The following is a 22,476-nucleotide window of genomic DNA, read 5'->3' on the forward strand; positions in this document are numbered from 1 at the left end:
GTACAGGACCAAAAAATAATAGTAACAATGCAACTTTGGAACTTAAGAGAATTTTAAAATATACAGCCAGGCGTGGTGGCTCACACTCATAATCCCAGCACTTTGGGAGGCCAAGGTAGGTGGATCACCTGAGGTCAGGAGTTCGAGACCAGCCTAGCCAAAATGGTGAAATCTTCTATCTACTAAAAATACAAAAATTAGTTGAGCATGGTGGCAGGCGCCTGCAATCTCAGCTACTCGGGAGGCTGAGGCAAGAGAATCGCTTGAACCTGGCAGGCAGAGGTTGCAGTGAGCCGAGATTGCACCACTGACTCTAGCCTCAGCAACAGAGTGAGACTCAGTCTCAAAAAAAAAAAAAAAACACAGTAACTCTGAATATGATGTGTGACAAACCAAAAGGGAGTTACAGTTTTTTAACCCTGAATGCCACTGTTTCACCTCCGGCACAGAAGAAAAAAAAAAAAAAGGATGAACTGAGAAAATAAAAGTAAAAGTGGGATGGGGCCTGGTACGGTGGCTCACGCCTGTAATCCCACTACTTTGGGAGGCCAAAGTGGGCAGATCACTTGAGGTCAGGAGTTCGAGACCAGCCTGGCCAACGTGGCAAAACCCCATCTCTACTAAAAATACAAAAAATTAGCCAGGCATGGTGGCACGTGCCTGTAATCCTAGCTACTTGGGAGGCTGAGGCAGGAGAATCACTTGAACCTGGGAGGTGGAGGTTGCAGTAAGCCAAGATGACCCCACCGTACTCCAGCTTGGGAGCCAGAGCGAGACTGTCTCAAAAACAAAAAAAGGAAAAGAAGAAAAAAAGAAGCAGCAGCTAAAGGTGGCCAACAGCAAGGAAAAAAACTTAAACATGAAGTTGACAAAATGTGTTGGAGCTGCTGGAGATATTACTGTGACAAGGTCTACAACCCAATTTCCTATCTGAATCACCTACAGAGGGTTCTGGTGATAGGAACCCACTTCCTCCTTCAATACAACACCTCCAAATGCCAATGAGGCAATATTTTTATAAGTATCTTTATTTTCCCCAAGTCCACCTAGAAATCATCTGTAAGTCAAAACACAAGGAAATTAACCACTTTTAGCTACCCTGAGGACACCTTTCCACAGGTGACCCTGAAGTTTCCAACCATTTAACCATGAAGGGATACCACATTCCACTTCGGGGCATTACCCTGTTCATCCTCAGAGTTGTTCTCTACCAGTGCCTCAGTTCTTTCCGATTGCTTGAGCTGCCCCAGAGCCAAAGGTGCACTGTTGAAAGCCCAGCTTGGGCTCAGTTCCGGGAAAGAAAGAATTGTTCTAGATGTACATAATGGACTATGGTACAAACCAACTCCTAGAGAGACAACTCCTACAACTTTACATGGCTACACAAACTTAGCACACTTTGAATATGTAGGAACCTGTACATATTCACGGATAATTTATCAACTTCTTTTAGTTTAGTCTCCTCCTTTTCTGTTTCCTCTAAAGACTATTTTTTATAATTCTGAAACCAGACACACTCCATTATGTTACCCACACTGTTGCACTCTCCTGCTCCTCCACCTGAATGCCTGGCTCCTGTTTCTCCACCAGGCCAACTAACTCTTGCCTAATCCTCCTCCAAAACTCAGCTCATCCACTTGGTAAGAAAAGCTTTCCTCATCCCTCTATATGGCTTTTTTTGTTCCATCACCACAGGCATTCTTCCAAAAAGGACATCTGCTCTCATACTTTATTGGTATTTACTTCTCTTGAGAATATGCCATCTCTTATTAATCCTCAGTATTCTCAGACCTTTCTTAACACCTGCCTGCACATGGCAGGTACTGAAAAAGATGTTTGACGAACTAAAAGACTGTTTTCAACACAGATATAAAATAACAAAATACCATCTATCAAAAATTGTATACACATATACACTCTAGCTCTTCATTCTACATTCTCTTATTATTTTTTTATTGTTTATTATGAGCATTTCTTAGCTTGTACTTGGGAAAAGAGACTATTTTACTTTAAATATGTCTTCTAATGACTTAGTACACTGTTAGGCTTGTAAGCTAGTCTTAAAAAATCATAAAAGGGGGAACATGATCACATGGCATGAAATGAACATTTACATGCTATTAGATACATTTTAAAATGTATGTATCTATAGTTAATACCATAGAATACCATATCCAATATGAATAGAAACAGCAAAATTACTTAAAAAAGGAAATCTGTATCAGCTTTAGTGTTTTCAAAGTACTTTTGGATATTACCTCATTTGAGAGTAGGAAAACTGAGGCTCAGAAAATAAGTGACTTGCTAATACTGAGGGTCAAGGTCTTTGGAATTCAAATACCATGTGCTTTTTGCACCATTCCTTTTTCCTTCCATTAAACCAATATCCTCAAAATGCCAGTTAAAAAAAAAATTAAGTGTCTATATGAAACAAAATGAATGTAATAAACAACATAGAACAAAGAAAAAACACAAGCAATACGATTAACATAATCAGTGCTGAAAATGAATGGAAACAGAAACCAATGACTATGAATCAGAATAATCTCAGTCCAGTACAGTGAAATCTCAATGAGAGAACTAAGAGGATAGGATTCCTGATCTGACAACTGAAATAATCAGGAATCAGTTAATGTAAGACATCAATTACGGCCGGGCGCGGTGGCTCAAGCCTGTAATCCCAGCACTTTGGGAGGCCGAGACGGGCGGATCACGAGGTCAGGAGATCGAGACCATCCTGGCTAACACAGTGAAACCCCGTCTCTACTAAAAATACAAAAAATTAGCCGGGCGAGGTGGCAGGCGCCTGTGGTCCCAGCTACTCGGGAGGCTGAGGCAGGAGAATGGCCTGAACCCGGGAGGCGGAGCTTGCAGTGAGCTGAGATCCGGCCACTGCACTCCAGCCTGGGCGACAGAGCGAGACTCCGTCTCAAAAAAAAAGACATCAATTACTAGTGGAGTGACAGTAAAGCCATAAACAAAGTTCAGAAAAAAAAAAGATTTGTGTATGTAAAATGAGTTTACCATAGAAGTAAAACTTGAATGGGGCTTTGAAAAACACACGGAGGCAGCCTAGTACAATGTTGAATTGAGACTGGAAAAAGTCTATATTTAAAGCTCAGTTCCACTACCTGAGCAAGTTGCTTAATGACTCTTAAGTTTCAGTTTTTCATCTGCATAGTAAGAATGAATTTCTCTCTCAAGAGTGCCTTGCAACCAGCACAGAGCCTGTATAGAGACTATACAAATGCAGATTCTTTCTTCTACTGCCTTCCCAGGCAGGAAGATGATAATTAGACTCAAGGATATCAACATGCTTCCAAGACCTGTCAGAATATATAGAAGCTGTTCCAAGCCATTAAAGAAAGATCAATACACAGGCCACTCTGTCCCAAGAATCTAAATGAAACTATTTATGTAACTATATTCTAATGAAGGCAAAAAGGAACTGGCTGCATACCTAACAGTAGTTATATGTAAATTAAATATGTAAAAAAAAAAAATGAGTTGAAAACTGTGCTTAGTGACTTGGGGAAACATTTTTATTTCATCATCCACATCACTGTTACCTCACCAATCAAAAGAGGTATTAAGGGACCACAACATGATAGTTATTTAACACATTACTACATTTATAAATAAAGGTAGTGTGAAACATAGCCATCACAGATAAAAGTAGGAGTTAACAAGAGGTCTCACTGCAGCCCTTAAAAGTGAATGCTGTGATACAGCCACTCTTATGGGTAATGAAAGGAAACAGTACTATGATAGCTCATGGAGCAAAGATAGCATATGAGCAGGGTTAGTCTTACAAAAGTACTACTAACTGAACACAATTCTTGAAACACTTAAGGTCAAAGTAGAACTTTTAAAAATATCACCAAATATAGGCCGCTTTGGGAAGACAAGGTGGGCGGATCACGAGGTCAGGAGATTGAGACCATCCTAGCTAATATGGTGAAACCCCGTCTCTACTAAAAATACAAAAAATTAGCCAGGCGTGGTGGCGGGTGCCTGTAGTCCCACCTACTCAGCAGGCTGAGGCAGGAGAATGGCGTGAACCCAGAAGGCAGAGCTTGCAGGGAGCCATGATCTCGCCACTGCACTCCAGCCTGGGTGACAGTGAAACTCAAAAAAAAAAAAAAATCATCAAATATAAACTATTTACCTTCATGTTACCAAAGGAATATACTCAGGAATACAGAAAGCAATACGACTTGAGAGATCTCCAAAATAATACAACTTGAGAGATCTCCAAAGTCCCAAAAGAAAATACAGACAACCTGAAAATTCTTATTGAATTCTTGACAAGGTATCACAAAACCCAACACACCATTTGAAATAGGTTACCTCAACCAGTAAAGCCTCTAACGGGTTAACTTTAAGTTATATCAGGGCTGCATTATAATAAATTCATGGGGATGGGCTTCAAAATTTTTATAAGATACCTCTAACCATAAACTATATATAATAAATGTGTGTGAACATGTAGAAATGAGAAAATAATACTACCATTAAACAAGGTAGCACTAAAAGTTGATTTAAGTTCAAAAATCAAAGTAGTTTGAGATACTGGACTGGCTATTTTTTTTTAAAAGGGACATTAGAAGAAACTAGAATATCTCTTCTACTAATGCTTTAAAAATATGGTATTTAAATATACAAACACAAAGCCACATCAAAATCTTGTCTAGTATACACTGATAGAATAAATATCATCTACATCAAAGAGATTATGGGAAGATCAGACATCCTTTCAGAAACAGGTGTTGAATACAGGAGAAGAAAAGATCAATACAAAGAATAACTGATATGCTAACAACATCAAAAGGACATGGTTGGACTGTGACCACTTTCAGATATATCCCACAGGAAACAAACAAAATTTCCAGTAATAAGTTATCTCAATGGTACCAAACACTACTAAAGTTTTCATTACAACAAAAAACAAGTAAATGAAAAGACAAAGAAGTACAAAAATATTCCACTAATAAGAGAAGATTTAATAAAACAATATTCTACTCATCCAGGAAGGGAAATTTCATAAAATAATATTTTAATGGTTTATAAAACTCAATATATCTGGAAAAATAATAAAAATATTTGCATTCAATACAATAATCACCAGTTTACTGATAACTTCCACCTATATATTTTCTTAGGTAAAAAATAAAGACTGGTTTGTGTATCTACTATGATAAACCATATAGAATTGATCTAGTCAATTGAATCACATGCATAAGATGCATACAGATGAGACAATCAATTATTGGACTAGCCACTAACATTAAATACAAAATGATAAATTCCAAAAGACAAGAGAAACTAAACAGTGCGAGACTGTGGCAAAATACGCCTCACATAAAAAAAAAAAAAAAAAAAAAAAGATTTCACAGCCAGGCGTGGTGGCTCACACCTGTAATCCCAGCACTGTGGGAGGCCAAGGCAAGCAGATCACTTGAGGTCAGGAGTTTGAGACCAGCCTTACCAACATGGAGAAACCCCATCTCTACTAAAAATACAAAATTAGCTGGGCATAGTGACGCATGCCTGTAATCCCAGCTATTCGGGAGGCTGAGACAGGAGAATTGCTTCAACCCGGGAGGTGGGGGTTGTAGTGAGCCGAGATCACGCCATCGCACTCCAGCCTGGGCAACAAGAGCGAAACTCCATTTCAAAAAAAAAAAAAAAAAAAAGATTTCACTTATTGCAATCTTTAAACTACTTCTACAAATATCTAATCCATAATTTCAAACCTTCATCAGAATCCCAGTCAACTAGTTATATGTTCAAGAATAATGAATGTCATGTCCATCCACATCAGTATCCAATTTTACCAGACAAAGGGATTCTGGAATGTGTCTTTTTCAACCTCCTTGTTTACAGTACCTGAGAGGTTATCCTGGATGTATCAGGTCCTTAAGGACATTATCAATCAGGTCACTTAGGTATCACTCAGTAAATTATTAGTGTAGTACTAATAAAGCATACTAAATAGTGTCCAAGTAGCCTGAAAGAGTTTATGCTCCCTTCAAAATGTCATTTTGAGGGCTAAGTAAATAAATGAAATTATACTGATAAAGAAGCTGCCACACAGTTTAAAAAAAAAAAAAGTTTAAATGTAATTATACTGATAAGGAAGCTGTCATTCAGTCTTTTAAAAAAAAAAGATAAAAGTGTCAGCAAATTTACTGGCTTTTTAAAAATGTCCTTGCTTATTCTAACCAAGTAAACACAACCACTTATCAAATATTAAGTTGTGTTACCATGGCTAAGAACAAGGTTAGATATGAGACAATCAGAAAACCTAGAGCATATCTATAGAAAACAAAGCTGTCTTAAGGCCCCCCAAAATTGGCCACTCACTAATAACAAAAAAGAACTACTGCCTAGTTAGTTAAATAAGCGGGAGGGAGGTATACTCTACAACCTTCTGAAATGAATCAACAGTGCTATAAACAAATTAACATTCAGAAGGGAGTACATTTAGATAGTGCAATTGTACAAATGATAGAGTAATAAACTACAAGATTAAATCACTGTACAAAATTCACATAAATACCACCAGCAATATATGCAAGACATCAAAGTTTAAGTTTTAAAGAAAAGTGTAGAATTTAAAAAGGCACTTCATATAAAAATGGAAACAGTACTTCTCTATATACAGTAACTACAAGAAACCATATTGTCTCTGTATACATTGTATATCTAATCAAGAAGTAACATTTTGAAGAAAAAAGATCATTAGATACATCCTTTTTGAGAATAACAGATCATTAAACTTGCAACTATTCCAAGGCCTCCTAGAAAACCTAGAGGTATTTAAACATTAGAGGTTGGCCTACTAGAGAATTTTGTTGCAGGCTCTGAACATGGCAGGCATAATACGAATATTTATTATCTAAGAGTTTCTGATTCTACCGGGGTAATCTCCCTAGACCAAATCCTCACTTTAAGTTTTATAACATTATCATCATTCAAGTATGCCAGCGATTTTAAAATAATAAAAAATAAACACATTAAAGGATATTTCTTTTGCACTCAAGAAACTAATCTACAACGAAAAACTCTTCCTGATCTGCATTCTGTCCCCATCCCTATTAAACAGTCAAATCCTTTCAGAACTACTTGGTCACCAATTTGATGATTTCCTAATACCTTTACACTTCGAGGAAAACAGAGTATCTGGAGACACTTGGGCATATCAGTTAGAGTAACTAAGAAAGGATACTTCTACTTATTACTGGGCAACATAAATATCACAAGAGGAAAAGAGAACAGCAACATCATCTTACAAATATTTAAGAATGGAGGAGCTGCGCAACAATGCAAATATAGTCAACACTACCATACGCTTAAAAAATGGTTAAGGTGCTAAGCTTTATGTGCCTCTTTTCTTTTTTTTAAACCACAATTTAAAAGGCAAAGGGGAGGGGAAGTATATTAAAGGGAAGTGCCAAAATAGTTTCAGACAAACACATTTTCAGGCATAACTTATTTCGGTTTAGTTTAAGGTTTGAAATAAGGGTATTTCGAAAACCACCAAGTTTAAGACATAGCATCTAATTCAGGGAAGGAAAAGGGGAGAAATGGAAAGTAAAAAGAGTCTGAAGTAGCCTTAGCTAGTTAGGAACACTTATGTGCAGTCACATAAAACATTTCCAAGGTCTCTCAACACTGAGTTCTCCAGTGGCAAGTTCTCTAAGATAAAACTACAGTGCCAGTATCAAGAGCACATGGGATTGCTTGATTGGTGCAATACACATAAGCCACAAAAATGTATGATTTCTTAGGCCTTTGTTTCTGTTCAGGTAATCAATATTCTAGGGTTTAGTTTGAAAGACAGTTTGTAAAGAACACTGGCATGGACCTTTTCCACAGAAGTGGAAATAAAATTTTGTGTAAAATACAGAAAAATAAGGTAAATATTAACTCTTTATATGACTGGGCTAAATCTGCAAAACAATATCCCCTTTATTAAGACTAGTTCAAGTTTAATCTACAAATAGGACAAACATGACCAATACAGTACCCGGAAATTAACTGACAAAATAATTTCTTCCAAGTAGGAAAATTTACACCAACAACCTCTGTAGCACAAATAAGGAAAGGAAGAAAAGTAGATTTTAAAATGGGTGCTGAATATAGTTATGATGGGGGAGGAGGAATGAGCTTCCTATAAACTATTAAAAATCGTGGCACCAGAGAAAATGTCAATTACCACTGTGCAACAACTATGGCAAGAAGCCATATACACCATAAAACAGTGCCATATTCAATTAGTAGTATATCCAAAATGCCTCGACCAAGCGGATGAAAAAACACAGAAGTTACAGAATTAAGTCTGTCAATTAAAAGAAAAACAACTGTTTTTGGCTGCCAAGCAAATAATACTAGGTGATGTATTCAGACCCCTCAAACTTGACATATTTTCCATTCCTGATGTCATGCTGTGAAGATAAGGATCTAAGGGCTGATATACCATACATCCACTACTTTGAGTCTAAAGAGAAGATACTATGGGACATATAACTGAGGTATCTGCTGCCAGTTCCCGTATGGTGAAAAACGATTACTGGGACCAACTGGGAGCAAAAAGATAATCTGTCTCTTACACTAAGAATCTGACTAAATTAAGTAACCAAGTAACCAAGAATGTATCACTGAAGTCTTGATTTCAGCCTTTCAAATTCTTAATGGATATCATGTTCTCTTCACTAAATCCACAGCTATGCTTTAAATCTTAAGGATTCTCAATAAAATCTAGACTGATGGTATCCCTCTTTATTACAATAAGGGGACAAGATTGTCAGGCATGTTTGGAATTCTTGTTCTTAGGAGTTCAGATTTTCATGCCTGGATCGTGTAACATCCTTTATTTCCAGGGCACTGATGTGCGTATCTTTTTTGTATTTAGAGTGTGATGCACTATCAAGCTCAAAAGAATTAAATGTTTAGAAGGTAGGTTGTTTAAGAAGGCCATCTTGGTGAAAGGCCCAGCTTACAGTGAGAGACTACCATGACTCAGTCTTACAACTTGATATGAGAGCTTGATAGGTCAAAGACTATTAGGATTGATGACAACAAAGAACTCTCTCACATGTAGCTTTATGAGTAGTAATGGTATGGTGGCCATCAAAGTCTTGATGAAGATAGTTACTGTGCAATTTCTACAGAGATGTTACAGGTAGAAGTCTTTTTCCAGTTGGTGTCCATAGAAGACCTGTGACATCTAGCCATTCCAAGGGGAAGCAAACTGGATTTGGCAAAATTTGACTTGAATTCCAGTTGACACAAAGCTTCATGGCTGATTCTGAAGTCTCACAGAGCTTGATAGTAGTATGAACTCTTGGTGAGTTGACCATCTTGACATAAAGACATTTTAACAGATGTGTCATTTTGTGAAGATCTGTCAAACTGAAGCCTGAACAAGGAAGCACTGATAACCTAAAAATGAAGGATTTACCTCTGGTCTTAGTAAACAGAGATCTAGTATTAGGTTATTTCTAGATTCAACATATCTGCTAGTCCTCAGTTTACAGATAAGATTTTCCTGAGGAACAAATCTTTATATTTTTCTTTAATCACAAGAGGATTCAGATTCCTGAGTGGCCCTCCTCCAAACTTATTTTTGGACCAGAAATAAAGGATAAACATTTGTCCAACCCTTTCAAGAAAGTCTCCCCTGCTCACTTGGTCAGTAAGTCATGAGTTTATTTTATACTTCATTTCAAAAGTCTACAATTCAAATGTCAGCTGTGATCATTCCAGACATGCATTCAGTTTTTGAGATGATCTACCTGTAGATCCTATTTGTACGAGGAGGAACAAGTAAAATAGTTAGGATCTTGAATGACTATTCTGCTGAACATAAAACAGGTTACTAATTCTTGTACCCATGGCGTTCTGGAGAGTCTCCCTTCTTTCTATATCTATAGGGGTGGTTTCGAGGTTTGTACCAATCCCCTTTGGAGTATCCTCTATTGTGATAATGTGCTTTCTGATCATGACTATAAAAGTATCGATGCTGATTATAGTATTTGTGATCTTTATAGTCATTTTCTTTTACACTGTTCTCTTCTGCAACAATAGCTTTCACATCTTGTCCAAAAAGGGAAGTACCATCAAAGGGCAAGTGGGAGATCTTCTCCTGGGTTTTCTTAGTAAGAGATGTAAGTCGAAGCCAGGCCTGTCTTCTATAGTCTATGGCCATGGCCATAACTCTGACTACAGAATCCATTATGTCCCTAGTAGTACAAAGTTGCCAAAGGCCTGCATCCATACCATCAGATATTATACATCTTGCTTTTCCACGATCAAACTCTGGGTCATGAACCAGATCTTCCATGTCTTCCCAGAGTTTACGCTGATATTGAGTCATATAGGCCATGTAGCTAGCAGCTCGGGCTGCAATGGAGGCAGCATGGTAAAACCTACAACCCATGACCTCCATTTCTTTTGAGGTAGAATCTAGAGGGGATGTTGTATTTCCTCTTTTGCTGTGTTCTAATGCTTCTACAATGGGGCCTTCAGCTGGTGGGTTTGGTTGGAAAGGAGAGGTGTCCTTGGCCACAGGATATACCCTGTGTCCCATGAAGGAAGAAGGATGGCAATCAGCAGGGTCTTTAAAAACCTCAGTGGTGGCAATTCTCAGAAGAGGATGCAATGGAGGAACCAAACGTTTTTTAGAAGTCACACAATCAGGTTTCCCTTCACATGACTCTGCTTCAGATTGTAATGTAACCCTTTTTATAACACCTCTTTGTTCCATTCTCTTCAAAAGACCTGTGAAACTAGATTGGCTGGGGTCAGATGGCTGCCCTTTGTCATCAGCTGATGGTGATTTGTAATCAGTTTCTTCTTCAACTGTGGATAAATTTTCCTCCTTAGAGGTGGAGATGTCCCAAGGAACTGAGGAGTTCTCACTTGGCCTAGAATGATGAAATCTAAAACAGCTCCTGGACTGCAGATCACGTATCACTCGGGACATTTCAGCTACTTGTGTCTGGAGATAGAGGATGGCATCCCGTCCATGCTGTGAAGCTGAAGAAGAATCTATACGTAAATTCTCTTTGACCTCAGAAGAGGCCAAAGATTCTTGGGGGACCAGAAGTGGAGATGAAGGCAGAGTCTGAAAATTCTGTGATGATTTAAGGGTCTCTGTCTCACAGATCTTAGTATCTGAATTATTTTGATCATTTTTCTGGTTCTCCAATGGGTTCTCAACAGAGGAAGTTTGAGAAACTATCCTTTCTGGACTGCTGGAACAACTCCCAGAGAAGGAGCTGCTATCTCCAATGGGAAGAGGAACACTGCAGCTAGAGCACATTTCTGGGCGATGATTCTCAGAGGATGGCACCTTAGATTCAGGCATTCTCTGGGTTATCCACATGAACAAGAAAACCAAGGAAGAAAAAAAAATGCTTTTAATATGTTAACTTTCAAGTGCAGAGATTCACGTCCAGTAAGTAGAACTCAATTTTTAAATTATTATAATTAACAGTGAAAGATACAATCCACTCAAGGTCAGCAAAAGGAATCAGAGAAGTCAAATCCACAAACTTCGCTACCCCAAAGACCCAATATCAACTATTGGCATTAATCTGAGACTCTGTTTATGAAAAAGTAGAGAGTAAAAACAAGCTCAGATCATGTGGTGCTATCCTGGCCTGCTGTTTGGTCCCGTGTTAGCGTAAGAATAAGTGTTGAGACCACTCATAAGAATAAAAGAAAAAAATATTCCATTCAAGATATGTTAAGTTCTATTCTAGATACGCAAGAAGCTAATGATGGCAAAGAGAACTTAAGGAAAGTTTCACTAAGAAGAAAAAAAAATCTAAAACTCCCCCATTAGAGTCATTTTAAGCACCTCTGAAAATTCTGTCCTTCACTCTCCACGAATAACAAAACTTTCTAGTTGTATAGTCCTACTTTATGGTTTGTAGTATAAGGAGTTATAATTTGTTACCTCATTTCATCCTCACAACAACCCTGTGAGGTAGGTATTATTCTTATTTGATTGAAAACCGGAGGTTAAAAGGTTACTTAATTTATCCAAAGTCACAGAATTTGTAAAGAGTAAAGCTGGGACTCAAACCCAGGTATTCTGATTCCAAGTCCAAGTCTCAATCCCCTATATCACAGAGCAAGAAGTCTGTGGCCACTAACAGTAAGAGTTTTCTAATCCAAGAAGAAAACAGCTCATTAACAGAAGTTTGGGCTAAAGCAAGGACAAATGAAAGGCAAGACTGTTACAAAGGGCTCAACTAGTTCACTTCTCAGAGCAAGGAAAGTATTGGTCCAAGGGTCAAACCTACAACCAGTACATCACAGGTAAGATAAGTAACTCTAAATATGTGGGGCACAGAAAAGGTGAAAGGGATGATGACTGAAGTAATGTATCTCCTATAAACCCTTCCCTCACTTTTCATTCCTAAAAGGATCTCTACATATCCTTTTATCTAAGAGAAAACAAATTTTCTGTGGTCATGTGGTTCTGGAACAAAAGAATCCTGTTGTATAGGGCACCTGAGGAGAGTATAAGAAAAGAGAAGGGAAAGAGGAATCAATAAGCTTGCAGTTTTTATTCCATTTCCCTTTTATCAGATACCACCTCTAAGGCTTAGAATTTCCCAGAGTCTTATTACCATTTTTTCATATCGTCACTCAAAGTAGAGGAAAAAAACCGGAAGTAGGAGATCTGGGCAAAGAACTCCTTGGACTACCTATTTTAGCCCATTCTAATAGAACTGGCTATTTCTAAACAGTCATCACTGATTTGATAACTCTCTTTAGAGAATACCTCTTAAAAGATACAAGTGAAGAAACACAAATCAAATGTAATGTACTTACATCAGTATGAGAGGTGCTAGGCTCTTCATCATCACTGCTGACCAGATCAATGTATTCAAGAACAGGTCGTAATGGTCCTTCCTATAAACGATCAAGCAAATGTACAAGCCATTAACAGTTATTCAAACCAAATTAGCATTTAAACCTACTAGTTTTTTTGGTTGGGACTGGCAAGAATTACTCTGAAGAGGGAGCTTTGTGGATAGCAGAAAATAACCAGAACAAAAGCAGCAGAGGAAAATATTCAAAATACGTAAATATAAAATGATGACAAGACCTAAAAAGTACCTACACCCCTGTAGAATATTAAGGCCATGTCAATTACTTGGGAAAGGAAAATTAATACAAGAACAGTGCTACAAAGACACAAATATTATAATCCAGTGCTTTACACCTAGAATTGGTATCAAAAGTCTGTTAATACATCCAAGTTCGAAAATGAATTTGACTTATAGCTCAGCTTCATCACCCACCACTGCAGAGTCAAGCGTCAAACCTGAATTATTCTGCATTCTTTCTTTCCATCCAATCTAATTTCTTCATCAACCAGGCCTTGAATGTCAGGCTTAAAAGCCTAGATTTTATTCAATAGGCAAAAGAAAATTAAAAAATAATAATAAGACAATAACAAGAGAACTGTGCTTCAAGAAGATCAATCACTTAGAGGAGTGTGGAGAGCAGGCAAAGCAAGATAATTAGTACAGGCACACGATAATGCAGAACTAATGGTGGTGATGGCAAGAAGAGTATGGTAGTGGACATACAAGAGAATACAAGTAAAATGGAAAACTAAAAGAGACTGTAATTCCAGCACTTTGGGCGGCCAAGGTGGCGGATCACCTGAGGTTAGAACCACGCCCAGCTAATTTGTGTATTTTTAGTACAGATGGGGTTTTACCATGTTGGCCAAGCTGGAGTTTGAGACCAGCCTGACCAATACGGTAAAACCCCATCTCTACTAAAAATATACAAATTAGCCGGGCATGGTGGTGCATGCCTATAGTCCCAGATACTCAGGAGGCTGAGGCTGGAGAAATCGCTTGAACCTGGGAAGAGGAAGTTGCAGTAAGCCAAGATCATGTCACTGCACTCCAGCCTGGGCAACAGAGCAAGACTGTCTCAATAATAACAATAATAATAATAATAATAATAAATATATAAAATAAAAATACATTTAAAAGATTATTTAAAAAAAAACAAAAAAAGGAGTCAGTGATCTCTAAGGTTTTAAGCTCAGGTGTAATGCCATTAGTATAACTTTGGAAAGCAGAAACAGAAAGCTGACATTCCTATGGGCTGAAGTAACAGTAGTACACAGGGTGTATCTAGCAGACAGCTGAAAATGCAGGCCTCTAATCTGGGAAGTATGAACATACCTGGAAATAAAGATTTGAGAGTTGCTCCCCTAGAAGACTATTAAACTCTAGAACTAAACTGAACTATCGTATCACCTCAATAAAAAGCTATCAGTGTTAAATGTGGCCAGAAACACAGCAACAATAAAATGCCACTGAATGTGGCAACCAGACATTTTTAAAGGTCTTTGAGAAAGCAACTTTCAAGAAAGTAGCAAGCACAGAAGCCAGGCTCTAAAACACTCGAGAATGCAGGAGAAAAGGCCATATTCTTTTGAGAAATCCAGTATGTTGGAAACAAGAGAAAGGAACACAGAAGAAATAATAGCTGAGGAAAGGATTTTGTAGCATGTAGAAACTTGACTGTTGGAGACAGAAGCTGAGATCTAGGTAATGATCTTCTTCCCTAGAATAGGCATCCAGTCTCAAAGACAGCTTCTTTCTCCCCTAGACTATGACTTCCGCTCAACCAAGAAACTGCCATCTTTTGGGTACTAATTCAGATATCATATAAAACAAGAGGGCAAAACTGGGCAGGGATCTGTAACAAAGGAACTGAGATTTTTGCTCAAACTATAAGGCGGAAGTAAAAAATAAAGAGAGAGAGGAACCAATACTCTCCAATATATAGTCAACAGAGCTGAATCACCTACTTTAAAATCTACACCTGATATGAAGAATATAGGCCATGCACGGTGGCTTACACCTGTAATTCCGACACTTTGGGAGCCAGAGGCAAGTGGATGACTTGAGGTCAGGAGTTCAAGACCAGCCTGGTCAACATGGTGAAACCCTGACTTTACTAAAACTAGGAATAGGGCGTGTGGCAGGCACCTGTAGTCCCAGCTACCCAGGAGACTGAGGCAGATGAATCACTTGAACCCTGAAGGCAGAGGCTGCAGTGAGCTGAGATGGTACTACTGCACTCCAGCCTGGGCAACAGAGCAAGACTCTGTCACAAAAAAAGAAAAAAGAAGACTGAAAATCGTATGTTCGATCCAAGAAGAAAAATTAAAATATGATAGCTTTTCCCATTGATATAATGATCTTACTCTGCTCTCTTTAAGAAATATGCATTAGGAACCTTCATTATAGGCCCACAGAAATAGCAAACCACAAAAGTCCCCCAACCGGCAATCAGAAATACACAGAGGCAGAGTTCCCATGCACAGAAAGTAAAGAGGAAGATGAAAGATGACAGGATGCAAGGTAAAAAGTAAAATGGGCTGGAAAAAAATAAGAAAAACATGGGGGCAGTGGCTTATGCCTGTAATCCCAGCACGTTGGGAGACCAAGACGGGCAAATCACCTGAGGTCAGGAATTCGAGATCAGCCTGGCCAACATGGTGAAACCCTGTCTTCACTAAAAATACAAAAAATTAGCCAAGCATGGTGGTGGGCGCCTCTAATTCCAGCTACTCAGGAGACTGAGGCAGGAGAATCACTTGAACCCAGGAGGCAGAGGTTGCAGTGAGCCAAGACCGTGCCTCTGCACTCCAGCCTGCGTGAAAAGAGCGAAACTCCATCTCAAAAAAAAAAAAAAAAAAAAGAAAGAAAAGAAAAAAGAAAATGATCAAAAACAGAATTTAAAAGTAGCTGCAGGCAGGATGGCTCATGCTTGTCATCTCGGCACTTTGGGAGGCCAAGGAAGGTGGATCACATGAGGCCATGAGTTCGAGACCAACTGGGCCAACATGGCAAAACCCTATCTCTATTAAAAATACAAAAATTAGCTGGGCGTGGTGGTGCACATCTGTAATTCCAGCTACTCAGGAGGCCGAAGAACAAGAATCTCTTTAGTCCAGGATGCAGAAGTTGCAGGGAGCTGAGATCACGCCAGTGCACTCCAGCCTGGGTGACAGAGGGGGACTCTTGTCTCAGAAAAAAAAAATCTGTAGTAATGTTTAAACGGAAGGAGTAAGGACAGATAAGGTTATCAGAAATTTATTCTTGCAGTGAACCATTAAACCAATATGCAAACATTTTTCAACTACTGAAGAACAACAATTTTATATGATTCACACGAAGAGAAAAGAAAAAAAGGAAAATATGGATAGAAAATCCAGACAGGTGTGGTAGTTCACGCCTATAATCCCAGCACTTTGGGAGGCCAATGAGGGAGGATCACGTGAGTCCAGGAGTTTGACAACATCCTGGACAAAATAGTGAGACCTCATCTCTACAAAAATAAAATAAATTAGCTGGGCACAGTAGTGCGTGCCTGTAGTCCCACGTATTTGGGAGGCTGAGGTGGCAGAATTGCTTGAGCCTAGGAGTTCAAGGCTGCAGTGAGCTATGATTATCCCACTGTACTCCAGCCTGAGCAAGAGTGAGACCCTATCTCTTAAAAAAGAAAAAAAGAAAGAAAAGAAAAAGTATCACAGAAAATCCAAAATTGAGAAAAAGCAGAAGTCATTTAGAATATACATTCAACAAATAATTACTGAGCTTTAAGTGATAGAGTAGAATGAGAAGGGGAATCATGTTGAACATCACTAAAATGGCAAAGAGACTGAGTGGAAAAATAAGGACAGACATGTACCCCAAAGGAAAAGATTACTTATACACAAATAGTGTACACTAGCTAATTTTCACAGTGGATATGGAAAAACTTCCATGATAATGGGCTTACAGAAGTAAAACATTTAGTTCTCCATTTATTTACTAAGAGTCAGTAACATTTATTGAGCCCTGTACCATGCCTTGTGCAAAGCTTCTCATGTACTTTTCACTTGATCCCCAAATTACTTTACAAGGTGAGATATTGAATTATCACTACTATCCCATTTAACAGATGGGAAAACTGAGTGAGGTACACTTGGTTCTCTAAACACAACTGGCTGTATAGTCACTATAACTGTCAGGTGGTTCAAAACATAAATACTATTTTTAAAACAATGTTTATTAACCTAAGCTTCTGAAATAACACGTTTTCTTCCTTCAGTAAGAGAAAATGGACCACCTCTATTACCCCATCTCTGAATACTTTGTAATACTGACCAAAAATAAACTACCAATTTCTCAAAAGAAGTTATATTTATAATAAAAACATCAAGAAAAAAAATTTGCTATAATATTTATAATTACTACTTATATCTTCAACTATAACTGCATATGGTCCTGTAATTACAAGGTATTTTTATTAGCATTTGTTCTATCCATCAACTAGTAAACCATCATTCTCATGCCCTATTGCACCACTAACAAAAAATAAAGGATTCTAAGGTGGGCATGGTGGAGTGCACCTGTAGTCTTAGCTACTCGGGAGGCTGGGGCGAGAGGGTTGCTTGAACCCACGAGTTTGAGACTGCAGTAAGCTAGGATCATACCACTGCACTCCAGCCTGGGCAAGAGACCCTGACTCTGAAATAGAAATAAAAAATTAAATAAAAATAAAATTTAAAAATTAAAGAATTCTATTCCCAATACCACACAATTTAGGGGCAGAAGCACATGTAGAAGCATGGCCAAACAGTTTAGGGAAACAGTTAAACTAATATTCTAAGTTTTAAAATATGTTTCATGAAATAAAAAGCTTTCATTCCTATTATCAGAAAACTGATTCTCTAGGCCAAAGCACCAATTTCCTACTAATTGGAAAGAGATGTCAATATACCAAAATATGGTCTACTAAAAAGGTAGTTGACTACAACCAAAGTTTTCTCTAAAACAAAGAATATGGATACGAGCATAAATCTAAAACCCTAAATAATTCATCATTTTTTTCCCCCATATAGAGAAGCTAGGGACACAGGTTACTCGTGCAGTCCTGACAGGCAACATTTCAAACAGTTTCCAATTGTGCCTATTTTATAGTTCAAATTTAATCCAACATTCAAGATCTATACTACCTGGCCCATGCCGCCTCCTCCCACTTTAAAAAAACAAAAAATCTTCCAGAACTACACATAATCCTCTCTGCTTTCCCATTCTGATGCTTTTCCTTGTTTCTTCTACTCAAAATGCCCTTTTAAACACATGTAAATACTAACTACTACTTATTACTACCACTAACTACTGCGATGATAAACTGCAAGTCTAATGTCCTTTTTTAACAGCCCTATGTACTTTCTGTAAAAGAACTTTCTACTACCTCTAAGGACTATTTACATACTTCTCACCTCCTATCTCGTCATTCATACTAAAATACTGATCTTTAAGGGTAGGATGTATTTCAAATTAATCTTTGTAGCTCTAAGGAACTTAACTCACGGCTTTGCATATTATGAGCTTCAACACTATTTTTATTTACATCACAGCCCCAAGACAACCAGCCAAATAATCCTATTTTCTGCCTGACTCCTGTCTACTGTAGCTAAAGTATTAATACTTGACCCATGTGGTAGGTGAAGCTATTTAGGAAATTATATCCTGATTTCACTGACTATTTTGAAAGTTCCAATGATTGTACGCTATATCAATAATCTTGGCTGAAACCTGAATCTCTTGTTATTGTTTTGTTAGCAAGATTACAATAGGTTCCCTCAGCAGTTTGTATACCTTTATATCTAGAATAGCACTGTGAACTATCACATCATCAGCTATTAGTTTTTTAGAAGTAAATCACATAAAAAATCTGCAATTTCAAAGAAAGATATAAAAATAGTACTTGAATAAAGGATCATATTACTAAGCAGTAATAAGAACAACAGACCTAAATGAGAAGTTTTTGTTATGGCAGCATTCTGTTTCTTGGTTTAGGCGCTGTTTACACACATGTATTGGCTTTGCAAAAATTCATCCAACAAGTATACTTATGAATTGTGCACTTTTATATTTATTTCAATAAAATTTAAATGCGATGGCTCATTTTTGCACCTCCCCTCCGTATCTATATCACTCCTTTCCTTCAGCTGGGTTTAGTTTCAGATTCTGTATTCTACAAATCACAGAGTAACTGCTGTGCCACCAAGTGGACTAAAAGTGGAAAAATCAGATTAGCAAGAGCTATGAAATCCAAACCTTAAAAATGAAGTGACATCACAATACTCACTTTTTATCTGAAGAACTCAAACTTTTTCATCTTTACTGAATAAGCATTACTGGCTGGAGGAGTCACATATAGGATTGGATTCCAAAGAAAAGTAAATATTCTGTCTCCGAACATATTTTGAAATATAATTAAGCTATTATTGTCATTTAAGTGGTGCCACTTAAATGTAAAGTGAAACATTTTAATAGGCTTCTTCTTAGTATCGTAATTGCACTTAAAACATATAATTCACTTCTCCATGTGGAGCTGTGAAACCTCTGAACGTTTATTTGGGAATAAGAGTAAGAAGTTGTATCACGTTGGATATTCAATGATTGTACATTCTTTATTCTTGATGCAAAGATGGAAGTGATCCTCTACATCTAACAGAAAATTTAAATTAAAAGACACCTTTAAACCAAAGCTGAACTCAAGCCTATATTAACTAGTCACAAGCTACACTGTAATTCATTACACAAAACATTTTTCAAATATTAAGAGATTCTACTTGTGTTTCTCCAAGGGCCACAGTTCATAAAGAAGTATGTCATTCCTAGTATTATTCTACTAAACACCATGAGAAAAACACTCGGTTCACAAATATACCAAGATTCAGGAAGAACCTGAAATATCTGTCCTCAAGAGCCATGGAATCCTGTTACTAAACATATTTCAGCCCATGGTGAAGGAAAGGGCAGAATACAATTCAACCCCATCCTCTACTCCAAATCCGTAGAAATTCAAAATGAAAAGGAGAGAGCACAATATACACTGGTAAAGGGAAAGAAATTCAATAAAACAATCTTGTGAAGGACTCCTAAACAAATCTATTAAAATACCATACAAAAATGAATTACCAAAACAGCCCTAATGCTGGGGAACAAACTGTTTAATAACCAGTTTTACAGGGTTTCCCAGCATCCACCACAAACGCACATCAGACACTTAACAAAATATTCTACAGCTTGAATACCAAACTGCAACTAACTATGGCATTCCAAAAGAAGAGTTTGGGACACAACTCTTTTCTGCCTAGCTAGCTGAGATACTTTACGCAAAGCCTTTCTAAAACTCCAATAACTATGGATGAAAATCACCCCAAAATACATCATAAAACACTCCCTTCTGCTTTGGAAACCAATGCTGTACAAAGTGTGCTCAGAAATCCACATGTCCCTGCACTTGTCTGAAAATGACAATTCCCAGGCCCCGCCTTGAAATTCTGATTCGGTAGGTCTGCAGTGGGGCCCAGGAATCTGACTGTCTATACTTACTAAGGCTTGAAAACGACTGTCTGTCCCAAAGGGAAGAAACTCAGAAAAATAGAGTATGTTCCCAGTGATGCAGGATTCTTCATTATGAGCATCAACTGTACTATGCTGTAACATGATGATCTCAGAGGTTAGCGAAATCTTCAAGCTATTTGCCTTCATGTTAGAAGCACCATAACGCTAAGATTCTGGGCTCTCGCAACCCTTCCTGTTTTCTACGACCTTGCTCATCATTAGCAGCTCCTTCCTCCGTGTCGCCTTTAGAAGTTACTCTTGCTCCATTTCAAAACAGCGTCTTAGAGACCAGCGTTTTATCTTAAGTCTAAATGAAAGGCAGGGGGTGAGATTAAGTGTACAGCACGTTCTTTAGGCCATGATCTTTATGATGGCTACGGGGGTGGCTCAGACAGCTCTTTTGGTAAAGTTCCCAATCCTGTGCCATGCTCCACAGTGTCTAGTATGTATCAGACACTCATAAACATTAAATGACCAGGTGAGGTAAAATTACATAAGGGCCTACCATAGTCTTTTACTCTGGGAAAAACCCAATCATCAGTTGCTACTTACACTGACAAACTGAATGTCGTCTTCATTTTCATCCGTTGTTGACTCAGATGCCTCAGGGCCAGCTGGAGGGACAGATTCTATTATCTATAAAAACAAGCCAAAACATGCTTATCTGTTCAGCCGCATTCTTGTAGGAAGAGAGCGTTTCCGAAAGGAACAATTAAAAACAAAGAGCTTTTGAGGAAAACGAACTGAGCACAATTTCACGCAAACCCGACCAGGAACAGAACTCGAGCAGTCGGCTCTTGCCACAGCATGTGCGGAGCTGCAAGGACCCAACGCTGAAAACGCAATACCAGCCTCTCAGAATCCCCCTTATCTACTGCAGAAGGAGGACTCTCGGAATTCCCCTTATCTACTCCAGAAGAAGCAATGCAAGCTCAACACCGAAGGGCAATCCTGCCTTAAAACGTCGCTCCCACTGGCCCAGCCGGGGCCACAACGAACGCCGGGCCCCGTGCGGGGGGACGAGCGGCCATTGTTGCTGCGGGTTCCTCGCTCAGACACGCACCAGGCCTCAGAGCTGGGCTCGGCCCAAGACGCTGAAGAGGTATCGCCCAGAGGCTGCGATGGAGAACCAGGCCTCAGACCGCAGAAAACATAAACCCTTCGCGGTTCGCCTCTGAGAACGCCAGGGCCCTCACTCGACTACTCACCTCCGACCCCGGGTCTCCCATGTCTCCGACGGCCGTGCTGACAGCACCAATGCTCCTGCTGACCCTGCCGCCGCCGCCACCGCAGCCGCCACGACTCCCCTTCCCGCCCTGCACCGCCTCGCGCTACCGGGACCCGCCCCTGCGTGAGCGCCGACGCCACCGACGGAAAGAGACGCAAAACCGCTTCAAAAGAGGAGCGGCCCTTACTGGCCCGCTATCCCCTCGGAACCGCTTTCTCTCACTCTCGGGCTTCCTTCCCCGCGCCGCACAGGATGCTGGGAATTGTAGGTCGGGTCGACCCCGAGACGCTCCTCGCCGGGGTGGAAAGTAGAGGAAAAGAACCCCGAGGTTAGGCGCATGCGTTGCGCCTAGGAGACTCCAGCTGCAATTGGGCGAAGCCAGGGAGCTGGGTCCTGTGAGATAGCGAAGCGCTGGGAAGATGTGGGAGGATGCGAGGGAGGGTTTGAGTTGGTATTTGTTTGGTTTTGGTATGGTTGTGAAGCGCAGCGCATTGATTTTTCTTTTTTAGCCCTTAAGGTGGGTGGTGGGAACGGATTTCTCTTTTTTTCATTTTTAAATTTATGTATTTACTCATTTTTGAGCAGAGGGGCTATGTGGAGGTTTAGCTGAATTCTAAGGTCAGGAAAGAATCTGAAGTGTCCTTACATTACACACCTCTTCCCTAGCGTCAGTCTCCGAGGCCCTGCCAGTATTAATACACCTGAGGAAGAAAATAGGGATGGGAAGTCCAGGGCCCAATAGGAAAGGGAACCGAGGTCTACCTAGCTGTCACTAAACCCTAG

General features: G+C 39.1%; 1 protein-coding gene across 4 annotated transcripts in view; it reads right to left on the reverse strand.

The window, feature by feature from the left end:
• ZNF451 (zinc finger protein 451) overlaps positions 1-21,987 on the reverse strand; it is an 82,990-nt gene extending 61,003 nt beyond the window's left edge. The window contains exons 1-4 of one of the 4 annotated variants that reach the window (XM_010387928.2): positions 21,674-21,987; positions 21,018-21,101; positions 12,853-12,933; positions 3,521-11,377 (exon numbers count right to left, since the gene is read on the reverse strand). In XM_010387928.2, the coding sequence (XP_010386230.2) occupies positions 9,884-11,377; positions 12,853-12,933; positions 21,018-21,101; positions 21,674-21,694 (1,680 nt within the window). In that variant the 5' untranslated portion in view covers positions 21,695-21,987 and the 3' untranslated portion in view covers positions 3,521-9,883. Of the gene's footprint in view, positions 1-3,520; positions 11,378-12,852; positions 12,934-21,017; positions 21,102-21,673 lie in introns of those variants that run through there. The other 3 variants (XM_030928223.1, XM_010387929.2, XM_030928222.1) reach the window with 3 other exon arrangements.
• Positions 21,988-22,476: the final 489 nt, after the last annotated feature.

The sequence above is a fragment of the Rhinopithecus roxellana genome, chromosome 4, assembly GCF_007565055.1.
Source record: "Rhinopithecus roxellana isolate Shanxi Qingling chromosome 4, ASM756505v1, whole genome shotgun sequence".
NCBI lineage: Eukaryota > Metazoa > Chordata > Mammalia > Primates > Cercopithecidae > Rhinopithecus > Rhinopithecus roxellana.